This window comes from Emydura macquarii, unplaced genomic scaffold (genome assembly GCF_026122565.2).
Source record: "Emydura macquarii macquarii isolate MOO-44397 ecotype Brisbane River unplaced genomic scaffold, CSIRO-AGI_Emac_v2 contig_3348, whole genome shotgun sequence".
NCBI classification, from domain to species: domain Eukaryota; kingdom Metazoa; phylum Chordata; order Testudines; family Chelidae; genus Emydura; species Emydura macquarii.
Window position 1 is genome coordinate 6,203,772 of NW_027133485.1, and position 14,183 is coordinate 6,217,954.

General features: G+C 42.5%; 1 protein-coding gene across 1 annotated transcript; it reads left to right on the plus strand.

Annotated features, from left to right (window-relative positions):
• Positions 1–1,077: 1,077 nt before the first annotated feature.
• Positions 1,078–12,625, plus strand: S100PBP (S100P binding protein). Its single transcript, XM_067533847.1, has 5 exons — positions 1,078–2,382; positions 2,720–2,814; positions 3,703–3,809; positions 10,308–10,407; positions 11,770–12,625. Exons 1-5 carry the CDS (start codon positions 1,138–1,140, stop codon positions 11,912–11,914), a joined length of 1,692 nt encoding a protein of 563 aa, XP_067389948.1. The 5' UTR covers positions 1,078–1,137; the 3' UTR covers positions 11,915–12,625.
• The last annotated feature ends 1,558 nt before the right edge of the window (positions 12,626–14,183 follow it).

A 14,183-nucleotide genomic window follows, 5' to 3' on the forward strand; every position in this document is an offset into this window, starting at 1 on the left:
GGGGACGTTGAGTGGCGGGACCACTTCCCATCTTGGGTCCCTCAGCTCCTAGTTAGACACCTAATTGAAAAGCAACCGTTACCCCACCACTTCGTCCGAGACTTTAAAAACCGAACAAGACGGGCTGATATCCGGTGTGGTATCTCAGGACACCTATGCTGCCTGGCCTGTAGCTTAACATCAGCGGGTCTACAGGGTCGCTAACAAAAGGCCCCTCCCCAAACACCGGGGGAGCTGACAGGCAGTCAATTGTCGCGGTTTCGACCGCCCTAATTTGCACGACAGTTTGAGCCATCATTTAATACTCAAACTATTCTATGATCCTTGGATGAAAGGCGCTATGAAAACATACGTTTCTTTATACAGTCTTTTTTGGAGGGTAGGGAGTTATACTGATTCATGTCAACAGCTTCAAAGAAAACATCATGCAGTGGTCACTATTTTCATGATTTGGACTCTATTAGCATTGGCTAATAAAGCTGTTGAAGTTAGATCTCTGGCTTGTGAGCCCTCTCTTTGTGGGGGATTGGCCATTAGCATGTGTGGCTTACTGGCTGTAATTCTCTAACTGACGTGTGAATAGCTTGAGCAAACCCACTCTGTTCTAACCTTTAATAACATTTATTTAATTCATAGTAGTCCAGAATGAAGGCCATGGAGACCAGGTATCTTTAGACATTGGGCTACTTGTTTCAAGAGTGGATGCTGATAGGCTCTTCCCTTGCTGCTGCATCAGGAAGGACTAGATTTAAGAGAAAGAATAGAGGCACTTTTTTCCCCCTTAAGTGCATCAGTCACAGGATAAGTGTAGGATTTTCATTTGGCCCAGAACAGCTAACACTTACCTTGCCAGCCAGGAAAGGTGTACATCTCTTTTTCCACAGAGGGACCAAGGGGACTGGGAAGGAATTAAGATTAGCTGAGACAGGAACAGATGAGAGACATTCTAGTTCACTTATGTTGTTTTCTCTTTTCAGGCAAGTGGGATCCATCCTGTGACTTACTAACTTCCCAGAAGGGTGAAGCACATTCTAGGCTGATTGGAGGCTCAGTAAACACAGGTACCTGTTCTGCCACTTGCTTTTAGTGGCCAAGCAGAAGCAGTGCAGTCACTTAAATACAGAGACCAACGGCATCATGGAGGAAGTTGGTGTATTTCATAATCTTAAAGGGACTCTTGTTAGTGATACAATCCCCAGGGCTAAAAGGCCCTTAGACTTCCTAGAGGAGGGTCAGCCCCTGCAATCAGCTGCTAAGAAACTGTGCAACTTGAGTCATTATTGTAGCACTCCGTGTCCATCAAAGAAACTACCACTGTGCTCCCCAGATTCTGCCAGCTTCCTAGGATCCTCTGGCTGTCTGGATGAGACTGAGCTGAAGAACATTGTCATCGGAGAGAGTCTTCTAGAAGACAGTGTGGTAGCTCTTTCTGTGGATACAACCAGATGTTTTGATGATAGTGAGCTAGATGACTCTTTGCTGGAACCCTCAGATGATGAACAAGGGAACTCTCCCTTCAATTACACTGAGGAAGAGTGTAAGCAAATGTTAGCAGATGATTGCTTAGATGACCAGAACTCCACTGGAGAGAATGCTTTAGTGAATCAAGATGTAGGTGGGCAAAGTGAAAAGGAAGTGAGCAGCAACTGTACTTGGGTGTCAGTCACCCTTGAAGAAACACTGACATCATTCAGGACCATAGATGAGTTAGTAAGTAATGGGTCTCTAGCTCAGACGGACTCTTCAGTTAGTCCTGGATATTCTCGAATTCTTGAGACTGAAACAGCTAATTCTGAAGGTGAAGGATGCTTGAATGTGGACTGCTTGAAATCAAATCAAGTCATTGGCACACTGTTTGACTGTGATCTTCAGGAGCTTCTAAATCATTCCCCAGCTGATGCCGATTCAGTAGATCAGCCAAAAGGAGATCATGGCTTGGGGCAAACTGGAGAAAATACTTCACAAGTAATAAGAGATGACTATCTACACAATGCAAGCAAACTAAGTATGGGGTCTGATGAAATCAGATCAAATAGCTTGGTTGTTGAAGAGTTCCCTCAGTGCCTGGCTTCTAGAGAGCAGCACAGTGGGGGCGTGGACAGTGTGGAAAAGCTGCCACCAGAAATAAAAAAATCATCTCCTTTCGGTGATGCACACAGTAAAACTTCCACATACTCTCCTGGCCCTGCCTGTGGTAAAAGTAAGGATAAAGTGGAGGATCCAGCACATGGACTGCTACTGCATCCAAAATCTTCTAATGTGATCTTAAGTAAGGACCCTTCCAAAGCAACAGACAGTGGATTATCAGGGATCTTTGGCTCCCAAAGGGAAGAGTTGAGCCTGGAGTCCACATCTGTTGAAGAATCATCAGACAATCTTAAAGTAAACATACAATTCTGTGTCTCTTTACTCTTATAAAGCAGCCTTGCTTAAGTATTTTTAATGGAAAATGTTTTTTTAATTTAAAAAATGTTTAAAAGTGAAATGTTTTTGTCTTTAAGCAAAGCAATAAGCTTATGAAGCAGAACAAATGGGCAGTAGGTGGATGGGGCAGATGTTTTTTATTTAAACATTATAGTTCAGTGGTCAGTAGCAATATCAGGGTGCATACGTGGGTTTGCACAATGAGTAAAGCTTTTCTATGGGCAAATCATGCATCTTAATGGACACTGGAGTGTCTTTTGTCAGGGGCTAATCCCCTTTCTCCTCCTCTCTCCAGTTAAACTCTCTAGTCTTAGACCAGAACTGTGGAGAAGAGACTGCCTGTGGGAAGAAGCTAGGCAAAGTCATTCCTGTGCCACAGGTGGAAGAGAGGTAACATGTTATGCATACTTTAGATCAGCAGTGGAGAACTTGCTGGTGGTTTGGAGAACTGGTGGTCACATGGTGCTAAACCGCACTAAAAGATAGGGATTTATTTCATGTACTGTTAGGTCACATTTTTCATGTAAACAACCGTTGTAGTTGTCACAAGGGCTACTTGTGGATGGGAGGGAAGTGATCGAAGCTGACCTGAGTCTAAGGAGCAGTGTCTGAGACACTATTAGGATGTAGTCCATGTTATGAATGGTGTGAGAACTCCAGGTGTGGTCACTGTTCTGCTTTACCCCTTTGGTTTCCAGCAGATGGCAGCAACGATACAGCTGACCAAAGTTAGGGAAGAATGTTAATTGTCAAAGTAGGTAGTATGCAGTGCTAGTCTCAGGATATTAGAGAGACAAGGTGGGTGAGGTGATCTATTTCCTTACCCCCATGTCTCTTTAAAGCAGGCAGTGGCACTTTTCCTGAGAAATGGGGAAAGATGCTAATATGATCTTCTCTTACTTGTCAGTGCACTGTTGTGTCTGGAGCTCTAGATTTGCTGCTCCCGTCCCTCCACCTGCTTCAGCTCTGAATCTCATTCTAATCAGACTTTGTGCTGATTCCTGCCATTGCCACTCCTCAGCTTTCCTTGGGTCACTGTTAATGGGCACAAGCATTCCCTCCTCCCAGGAGTTGAGAGCAGACATGTCAGCTCTTCTAGTCCTAGGAGTGATGTGCCAGATCTCCTTCTTACAATATGCTGGGTCCAAAAGAATAGTGCTTTAAGGAACTTTTGGCTGTATTAGCCACACAGGGAATCATGGTGCTGTTTGTTATATGGACTTTCACCTGACAGGTACTTCAGAAAAATGAACTTTTTTTTTCTTTTCTTTTTTTAAGACCAAAACAAAGGATATGCATTTCCGAAGCAGAGCTTGAGCAAAAGAAGCATATTTATGTCCAATGTGTTCGTGCCCATGTAAAGAATTCCATGGATCCTACACCAGGTAACCTACAGTCAGAGATTGGGATGGGGTGTTGGGAAGAGGGGAGGGCACAGGCCAAAATAAGAGGCAAGTTTTGTTAGTTTGCATTCAGCAAAGTTGATTCAGATGTTCTTCTTTTTAGGCAGCAATAAGAATAATGTCTCCTGCTCCACTTATGGAGCCCATGGGTGCAATATGTAACCCCTCTGCTGTGGGACTAACCCAGAAGCAGTTTCTCTACCTGTAATAGCTAGATGGACAAGGAGTTTGATGCACATGCTCAAGTTGTGTGGTAAATGCAGGCACACTGTCAAATTTTGGCACTTATGGCTGTGAGGGCATAGCCCTTCTAAATTGGCCATAAAATGCAAAAGGGGAGAGGTAGACATGGGCTCTTGTATCTGTTGGTGCTTAGTGACGGGAGGCCATTCTTTCCAGCCTGCAGCATAGAACCTAAAATTGTGAAACCTTTAACTTAAGTGCCAAGTAGTAAGACTTGTAATTCCTGCTAATATCTTCCAGGCTTCTTGAACTGTGGCCCTTTCAGATCAGTGATACAAAAGCTATTGCTGATAGTGGTTAAAGAAAAATCTCTATGTAAAGAGCAAACATGAATATTAGATGAAGAGCTACACCCTGAAGGAATTGTGGGGAGGAACTGGGAGACTCCAATCATTAAAGATGGCCCTAGCGGCTTACAAAGATGGCCTCAAATTGTGTTCATTTGTGAGGCTTTTCATGGGTGTGGTAACTATCATTTCCTGAGAGTTTCAAGAAACTGACAGTTATGCCACTCCTCACATGGAGCCACCATTTCTCTGGACAGTGCAAACAGCTGCATAGCCACAGGGCTGCTTGCCGATGTATGAATATAGCATAAGTAATGCAGAGGTGACTATGTGGGGAAAGCTAATTATGACCCGTCTTCTCTTCCTTTCAAATTAAAAATGCAAGGCGTATGTTCTGAGTCATAACAAATTAAGCAGGAGCCCCTGATGAATGAGGCTGGTGGGTGAAATGGAAGATCCATTTCACTGAGCAAGAACGTTGTGTGTGATGCACATAATCTGTTTTCTTCTTAATGGATACATCTATGGTTCCAAATAGCTTTAGGCTTGGAATATTGCGTGACAGATAGGGTTTTTCCAGTTGAGTCACATAAGTATCTTCTCAGTAGGTTGGGTTTGATTCTGAATGTTGCCTTTCTCCATGGATTTATAAACCCAGTGCAAATCTGTGATCAAACCCTGTCAAGGAGCCACAGAACACTTCTTGTAGCTGTGAGTAATTCAGGAATCTAGGTCAGAAAGCCCACCATGTCTGTGCCCTTCCATTGCCTCTTGCTGGGAAGGGGTAACCAAGCAGGTGACTGAAAGTAATACCTTGTTACTGCCACAGCTTTGGTTAGGCTGTCTATCACTTGTACTTTGTGAACAATGAAATTAAACACTACCAATCTTCTGCATAATTTCCCCCACGTTTCTCTGTTCTAGCATATCTCTTGTCCCTCATTTGTATGTTGCCTGTTTCAATTGTAAGTTAGTTTGGGGCAGGGGACCTTGCCTTTTTACCTGTCTGTATAGCACCTAGCTCAGTATTCGACAAATACCAATTTTCTGTGCTCACGTTGGTAGCTTACAGGTAAACCACTTACAGGTAATAGCTGCACTAACTGCCAACCATTCAATCTCTATGTATGCCGGATAGTTTGGAAGGAGGCCATTTTCTGAGCTAACTTTTCCTGTCCATCAAAGTGAACTGACCTAGTGCGGAATAAACCTGGGGCTTCGGGTGTCTGCATATCCTCCAGGAAGTAGGAAAGAGAGTATTTCTGAAGAAATACATTTGTTTGCAGTTTTCCACATGAATCTAAATGCTGCAGAGCCTGTTCCCTAGTGGATGTAAAATTGTGATGTGATTTGAACATCTGTTTTCAAAGGACTGGCTGAAACTGTCCATAATTGACCACAAGAGAAATCTGCCAGCTGACCACTAGCTTAGTATTCAAACTTCATTATTGCCCTTCATTCAACCATAAATAGAATCAAATCCTCCTTGATGAGATCCTCATAGTGGATTCTGTTTGGTCCTGGAATTAATTGCCACTAGTGACAAAACTCCCTATTTTCATAAGCAGAATTGAATATTGTTATGACTCTTGGCACTGAATGTTCACCGAGTATTGTCGCTTCATCTTGTAGCCCATGGGGCTAGCTTGCCTTTACTATAGTTATTGCCTTCCCTTCATTATATTTAGCTGCTTTTATTATATTCAACAGTAATGCAAGGACCCTACAGGCCTATATCCTGTAAGACATTCGCTTCAGCAAGTTAGCATAAGGCTTGAGGCCTATGAAACTTTGAATGGATAAACTTTGAACAGATAAACATCCCAGTGGAAAACCCCAAGTATTGGGGAGCTGAAGTGTATATAGGAAATTTCTGAGCACAGAAACAACCAACCACAAGATTGTCCAAGAGTCCAACCATAAGAGTGTCATGGCAACAAATTGATGTACATAACAGGTACATGAGCTACATCCACAGATACCTAACCATAAGAGGGCTATGGTAACAAATTGATATATATGATGATAAGTTAAAATTAATATACTAATCTATAGATGAAGGACACGCCAACGTTAGTAAGATGAGAATATACGAATAAGGAAAAGGTAAAATACCCCTACTAAATATGCATCAAAAATAGTGGCGTCAGCCTATCATAAAAGTTGCATCCTGGCCTAGGGACGGTAGGAGAATGTAGTCCTTGGGAGGTGCCAGAATAATGGCCACTGTTAATGAGGGGGAAGATAACAGTAATAAGAAAAATAATGGCTAATGTTTCAGGTTGTCTGCAAGGAATGGTGTGAGTAAATGGATGTTCAGAGGTACGTTCTGCAGTCTCTCGATCTACCTGACTGAATTGGGGTGTTTGTAATTGTGCTAAATGTATTAATAAACTATTGGTAACCATACAAAAGTTCCTATAGTGTGTGTGTTGCAGCTGTGCACATCGGGGTTCCCAACTCTCTAATAATTTACATAATACTGGGCCTGCTCTTTATGCCCAAACGTCTGTAGTTCTGTAAATGTGCCTTCACAAGATATTAACACCATCATTGTGCATATCGAATAGTGCTTGCACCACTTGCTGCTCAGACAACTTTCATGGCATCACATGGACTGGGATCACTCTCTTCAAAGTTGTGAGCTGTTTGGTACCTGGAAAACAACACTAGCTCTTCCAATCTGGTACCTAAGAGCTTCTTTCCTTAACTGCTCCTCTCATAGCAGAACTGTACCAGGAGTTCTGTCCAAGAGCAGATTGTCAGAGCATGTCAGGTGTACAGGGGTCCCTCCACTGGGAGGTGACCTATTTTATCACGTCTCTGGAAATGTATAGTTTGCATAGTAATGCTTTCCAACTTGATTATGCCATTGGCAATTGGGCAAAGACCTGATGAAGCTGGATCCTCTGCTGACCTGCCTGGGGCAGAGAGAGATGAGGCATCTTGTGAAGTGAGAGAGGGATCTCTTAGGACCTGATTTTATTTAATTCCTTTAATTTATGAAGATTAACTTTTTATTAAATAACATGTTACACTCTTTTGGGAAATGTTGCAGGCAAGGCAGATTAAGTAATACAAGGGACCTAAGGGCAGAGGTTAAGCGGGTTCTGCTGATTTCACTGATGCTTTTGGATATAAAGTCATTTTCGAGGGAGAGGCTCTAAGGTGTGGGCTGAGCTTTCCTGAAGGAGGAATCCCAGTCACAACCAAGTCTGGGAAGAAGGCTTGAACTGGTTCTTTCAAACAAACAACAAAACTCCACCCAAACCCATAATAAATTCAAATCCTGGGAAGGGGATGAGTTTGGACTTCAGATTGTATGGACTCTGTTTGTCCAGCAGGTTGGGAAAGGTGCCTACTCACAATGAGATTTAGATTGTGTTTGGTGCAGGGGGAGGTTCTGGGAGTCAGTTGCTCCATGGTAACATCAACTTCCTTCCTGCTCCCCCCCCCCCAGCACCAAGGCTAGTATTTCTCTTGCGGGACGCCACGTGCAGCAGCTAAGGTGGATGGTTTTTGGGGTTTTGTTTTTGTTTTGTTTTTTAAAGAGAAGTTTAAGACTAGTGATCAGACTTTCAAAAGAGTTCACATCCAGAAGCTTCCATTGAGAACCATTGTGGATTCTTGGTGTCTAAATGAGAGCTCAGCTCTCATGAAAATCCGAATGTAAATGTATAGTTTCTTCCCCTTTTACTATTTTGGGAGGATGGGGACGGGAATATATGTATAGGGAAAGGAAAATAACTCTGTGGTTATGGAACAGATCTGGGAGTTTAAATCCAAGTTCTATTCTTGACTCTTATGCAGACTGACCAGATAAATCACTTCATCTCTGTGCCTCTCTCCCCCTTTCTCTGTCTGTAGAGAGTGATCTGATTCTTATTATTTTCTCTGGAGCACTTTGAGATCCTTGGATTAAATAGTGCTAGAAGTGCAAAGCATTATCCAACTGGCCAAATATTGGAAGGGTTAAAAAATTCCAAGGAGACCAGAGGCTGCTAAAGAGGTGCAAGGGATCATTTCTACTGTAGGCATTGGTTCACCACTATTGGTTCACCAAGAACCACTGATAGTCTGGAGAGTTGGCAAGTTACATGGTGTTGATTCTCCTTTTCAGCTGCTAAACGAAGCCACAAATCTTAAATGGTTGCTTAATGTTACTCTTCCAGAGAAAAAATTGCTATGATTGCCAGTGGAAAAGGAGCCGGTTATGTTTTTATGAATGGGTGGGAGAAATGTTCATAGGACCATCTTAAAATGTGGGTCACAGTATGACACTTTTGAGATGCTCTGCTGTAGGGAAAAACCCTGCACTGGCCCTGAGGGAGTGAGGGATGAACAGAAGAACCTCATGGAAAAGTTTGATCACCAATTTCTGTCTTATAAATAAAACTACGGTCCTGATTCTGACCTTCTGGCTTTACATCATGCTGGGGCAAAGCAGAAGGAAAGCCAACTGAACAGACTATTGCAGCAGCATTCCCTCAATCTGTGGCTGGTGTAGAGAAGATTTAACAGCTCAACACCAGTCTCACTGCCCCAACATACTAGAGCTTTCAGTGGGTAAGGAGATCTGGCCAGAGTGCCTCTGCGCTCTGTCCCCAGCAGCCATCCCAGCAGCTGAGAACAGCAATCAGATCTAAGTTACAGCATCCCCACTGGCACAAGGTTTGGGTGGGGGTGGTGACCCAAAGATGGCATACAGCCATCTTCTTTCCCTATCCTAGCTTGACTGAAACTCAGTCAGGGTGCCTGGTATAGAAAGACAAAGAACTTGTGGGAAGTTGCTTAAGATAGATAAATTGGAAGAAATCTCAAATCTTCCAGTGATTTCTAATCTAATCTAAATGGATTGAAATGGTGAGTTGCTCTCTGGACTGAATAGCTCTGAAACATGTGCATGGTGGGTACCTGCATTTTGTTAGCCCTCTTGGTGCTTTGTGCTTCTCCCTAAACAGTACAGGCTGAACACACACCATGGACTTTCAAAGAGTCATCTCTAGGAGTTGTGTTGTTGAAAATGTATGGCCTGATGTCAGATTCAGGATTGGTCACTTCAGACTGAAGCTGATGATCTAATGGGTGAAGGAGACGTGGGGCCAGTCTATACAGATGCACTCAGTGGGTTGTCACTTCCTGTGGAATGGCAAAGTGTCTTATGTAGAACCACTCCTAATGTTAGCCACATGACAACAGTAGCAAGATGGAAAAATACTTGCATTTATGTTGGTTTTCTGTTGGTAGCAACATCGTAACAATGGACTTCTGCTTTAATGAGCATCACAAGTAGCATGCGGTATGTAGTCTCAGCCTGCACTACCAGATACTGAAGCAAGGAGTGGGCAAGAATACAAACATTGCAGATATGGTCTGAGCTACTAACCGTTCCATATTTTGTGACCTGGACACACGCAGTTTTGTGTCTTGCCAAACCATCCATTGCATTCTCTTGCCATGGACTCATGATGTGAGGCCTTTGGAGAACTACTGTATTACTGAAAGGGCTTGTTCTGTCCAGTAGATAACACTGGCTATATGGTTGATTAATGTTACGTCCTTTTCAGATGTAAGTGATTGTGGACAAAGATGTCTCTTGCTATGCTCTGTTTATAGATATGTGCAAATGGATCCTTGCAATGGGCCATCGCTATAGTGAGGAGCTGAGTCGGCTACTTGGAAAGCATCATAGCAAGTAATATCCTACTTGTTAGTAGCAGGTGTCTTCTTCTTCTCTGCTTCCAGGGACATGTAAACGTGTCCCAAAAATGGACATATGTAGACCTCTGTGTCTCTGGCAAACTCTCTGTCCCATGGTATAAGATCTGTCTTGAGGACCGGGAACAACATTAGGAGCTGGGGCCAGAGTTCCCGTGCTACTGCTGTCTTTTATCCAGCCTCATGTAGCATGTTTGATCTCCCATTAACCACTCACTTTGCTGAATTGCAGATGCATTAAATGAGTTGTATGCTCTGATGAATAAAGTTGCCAGCAGAGAGTACAAAACCCAGGACCGCAGATGGCAGCATCCATCAGACCTTACAATGAGGTATGGTATCAAATGTTTGTAGGAAGGGGAGGGAGCAGAAGAAAGCCCTCTTGTAATGGGAAATGAAACAGGGAAATGAAATTTACAATGTAACTTGTTCAGGAGCTTTTATCCATTGGAGGTTTTTTGTTTTGTTTTTGTTTTAAATTCACTTTAAGAATATGAAGAGCTGAGGCCTGAACACTGACCTTGGTTTGAAATTGTTATAAATTGAGAAGGAAAGTCTCCTGGATTCTAAATATCTATTCATAAAAACAAAATGGTGCAATGCTCACCGAAGTACCTGACTGACACTGTTGGAAATAGAGCTTCAGGCCAAATCAAAGTGACAGCATAAGTGTCTGGTAACAATGTTTCTCTGTTATCTTGCCAGTGTAACCCTTATTTGAATTTTATTTCCCTCTCAATCTCCATGATCCATTTATGACTTACACTCATCAGAGAGGCTACCAATGCAGGAGTGAGTTGTGATGGTGACCTGTAATATGGACACCAGTCTTTCAGGATTGACACTGCCAGGTCACTTTGCTGTTTTAGGCCTGTTGGTCATAACTTGTGCTGAGCCACTGATGTAGAACTGAAAAGCTGTTGGTGTGAATTTCAAGAGCCAGCCAGATGCTCCTTCTCCTAAATAACTATATGGATAGTCAATTTTTGTGTAAGCATGACCCCATTTAATGTCTCATGCTCCCCCCGATGGTTCTGCAGTTAATAAATATTATTTCCTAGCCATGTTGATATATCTCTGCCTAAATCAAATGAAAATTCAGCATAGTTGGCTCCTCTTCAATGTGTAGAAGGGGGAAAGCAGCATCTGACAGCTAATAAGGAAAAGCTTTGTTTTCCAGGATGTTGCAAACAAGTTCACAAAAATGGAATTGGGTTATGGGATTTTGTTTTACTTTATCATTGTAGGAAGTATATTTGAGTGTTTTTGTTTGAGCAAAGCCAGCAGAGTTTTCAGAATGTACTGGATCCAGGAAATGGCAGTGTTTGCATGGCAACAGCTCCTTCTATGGGAATTTACTTCTCACTTAACTGTCATGCACTGAGCCTTTAGACTTCTCTGGCAAGCCATGGAGAAACAGATCTCTGCAAGGAGAGTAAGAGACAGCACTAGATAATGCTCTTAGAAGGATTGTTCTTGTACTCTAACACTGTTACTTGCCATGGTGGCGTGGCTAGGTAATTTTCTTTTTAAAATTCTAGCAATAGAAAAGTGTCATCTGACTACAAGTGCCATGGGACAAGTGAAGGCATTTGCAAATTAACCACTGTTCCTGCTGCTCTTGTATGCATGCTTGTACACATCATATTTGTCTTAATTATTCTGTTACCTTTATTCCCCTTCTGTTCTTGCAGAAAATACCCAAGGTTCACCAAGAAACCCACCCAAAAGTGCAGCCTTAAGCAGTGGGTGAGCAGGAACTTGGCCCACCACCGTCGCTTCCAGAACATTCCTGACCACTTCCAGCGTAGCTCTGGCACAGCACCCTCCAGTGTCTGAGCTACTTGCTACTGAGGGACTGTGTTCTGTTTTTTCTGCATGTAAAGTTAGTTTTGAATGATGCTGTCACTTTAGCTGTTTGTCTCTTGATTGTTTGTTTGATCTATGGATTGTTCTGTTTTTTAATAAGGCCAGTTTGAGGATTTGATGTGTTTTTGTTTTGGAGCCCTTCTGAACTTCCTTTAAATACAAGTTAAATATGTGATCTGTTCTGTACAGGTAACTCTTTGTAGCATTTCTTATCAATATTTTCCTTTGAAACAAAAGCCTCTTTCCAGAAAGCAGTTGACAAGCAAAGGTGTACTCACTCTTCACAAGGAAAATTTCTTGTTGGGCGTGACTAACCCTTCAGCTATGGGAATTGGGTAATGCAATTTAGAATGGAAATCTTTTCTTCAGAGCCAGGGTTCAGAACGAAGCTTTACATTTTTTTTTATAGCAGTTGCTAGGCTCCTTTTGGACACCACTAATGTTGGAATCACCTGTGTGGTCGATGTCCTTTTTATGAAGATTGACAAAGACCGTGTTCTGGGGTGACACATCAAGTTGGCATAAATTAAGAAGCAATTGGAGAACAGCCTGTTTTCCCCATTCCTCAAATTTACTTGCCTCCCTTGTTTTGTCATCTTCATTTGTAGCTTTTTTTGTAAAATGTTCCATGTAGATTTGCACTTTGTTGGTAGTGTTTATAAATATTTTGCACTTTCTAAATTGTCTTTTGTTTTTGATGTTACCCAGTATGCTGGGTGTGTGTGAGAGCAGACCATTTCCTGTCCTCTGCCCTTTCTTACAATCTAGTTTCCTCCCCATATTTTAGGAATAACAGCAACTGTAACTAAAGGAGGGAGTTTTCTCTGTCTGATGCTCTGAAATGAAGACAGTAGAGAGGGAATGAACAGCAAGGAGAGAACTTGTAGCTTCTTCCATCTGTTCGATAGCAGCCTTGATGCAAAGGTTTCCTTAGTCACTTACTTATTTTCTGGTGTGTTCATTTCCTTGTTGGTCTTGTATAGCTTAACATGTAAGAACCAGAGTACCTACAACCGAAAAACCTCCAGCAATCCCTGCACTGTCTGTCTATCCTTTTTTACATAGGCATAGTAGCTGCCCATTATGTTTTGGGAGGTTTGGAAAGGAGAAAAGCCAACTTGTCACTCTATTGGCTCTTCTGCTGCACAAGGCCTTTCTTGAACCCCAGTAACAGTTAAATGGATGTATTCTGGTCTCATGTCCTCTTACCATAAACAAATTCTTCATGGAGGCTTTTAAAAAAAAAAAAAAGTTAGCCTGAATCACTGCAATGAAGAATGCTGATACTTTCATGACCACCCTATCTAGCAAGGGCCCAGAACAAAGGGCCACTGAACTGATGTCTTCCTTCCTATAGGGTGAAGTGGAGTGAATGATTAACAGTCTCCTTTGTTACTTGGCATATCAGCTGTCTCAAAGTCGCAGCTGTCAGATCGATTTCTCTGGATCGACTGAGCGGTCAGTGAAGACCCACTCAGTCAATCCAGAAACCAACGTATTAAGACCACCTTCTCAAGTGGCATAGCGCTGCGTCGATGGGAACACAGTTCCCGTCGGCGCAGTGCAGTGAAGACGGCGCGCAGAAGAGAAGCAGAGAAGTTGATGGGAGTTATGCAAGTTTTTTGCATAGCTTGCATAACTCCAGACGACTGCCGCCGAATCTCGGAGGTAAGTGTAGACAAGCCCTCAGTGTAAATAGCAAATTTGCTTATTGCCTTGCATTGTGTAATGCTAATTTAGTCATAAGGCAGAATACCACATTGAAAAATCAACAAGTGAAAAATGAAGATCATTTATTGAACTGAATACATTTATTATTTCCATATAGTTATTTATAGAAATGTAAAGTGACACATCTCATACAAACTACTTCAGGGACTTTAAAAAACCTCACCAACAAATGTGGAGCAGCTGGCAGAGCATCTCTCTATGCCTCAGGAATAGGACTTCATATTGCCTTATTTGTTGTCTTAGTATGGTATGCTAGGTGAAAGGAGGGGCCCTTGCTTACCTCAGCATCACTTACCACCACCATTTCTCCACAAAAGATCTGTCCTGTAGTAGCTGTGGATTGAGTAATGGGACTTATTCCATAATTTGTCAGTTTGTGTGGCAGTAAGTACATCAGAGGAATCCCATTGTTACTAGTCACATCCCACATTTCCCGTTGGCAGTTAACTGAATCTCCTGCAGGAGGGGGAGGAAAGTAGTTCCCTTGCAGCTAAAATCAACTTCCCTG

Bases quoted from the DNA above. Each gene is read 5' to 3' on its own strand.
- S100PBP (XM_067533847.1), top strand. From the start codon at position 1,138: ATGGAGGAAGTTGGTGTATTTCATAATCTTAAAGGGACTCTTGTTAGT. The intron at 2,383-2,719 runs GTAAACATACAA...TCCTCTCTCCAG, and splicing joins AATCATCAGACAATCTTAAA to TTAAACTCTCTAGTCTTAGA. The intron at 3,810-10,307 runs GTAACCTACAGT...GCTGAATTGCAG, and splicing joins TTCCATGGATCCTACACCAG to ATGCATTAAATGAGTTGTAT.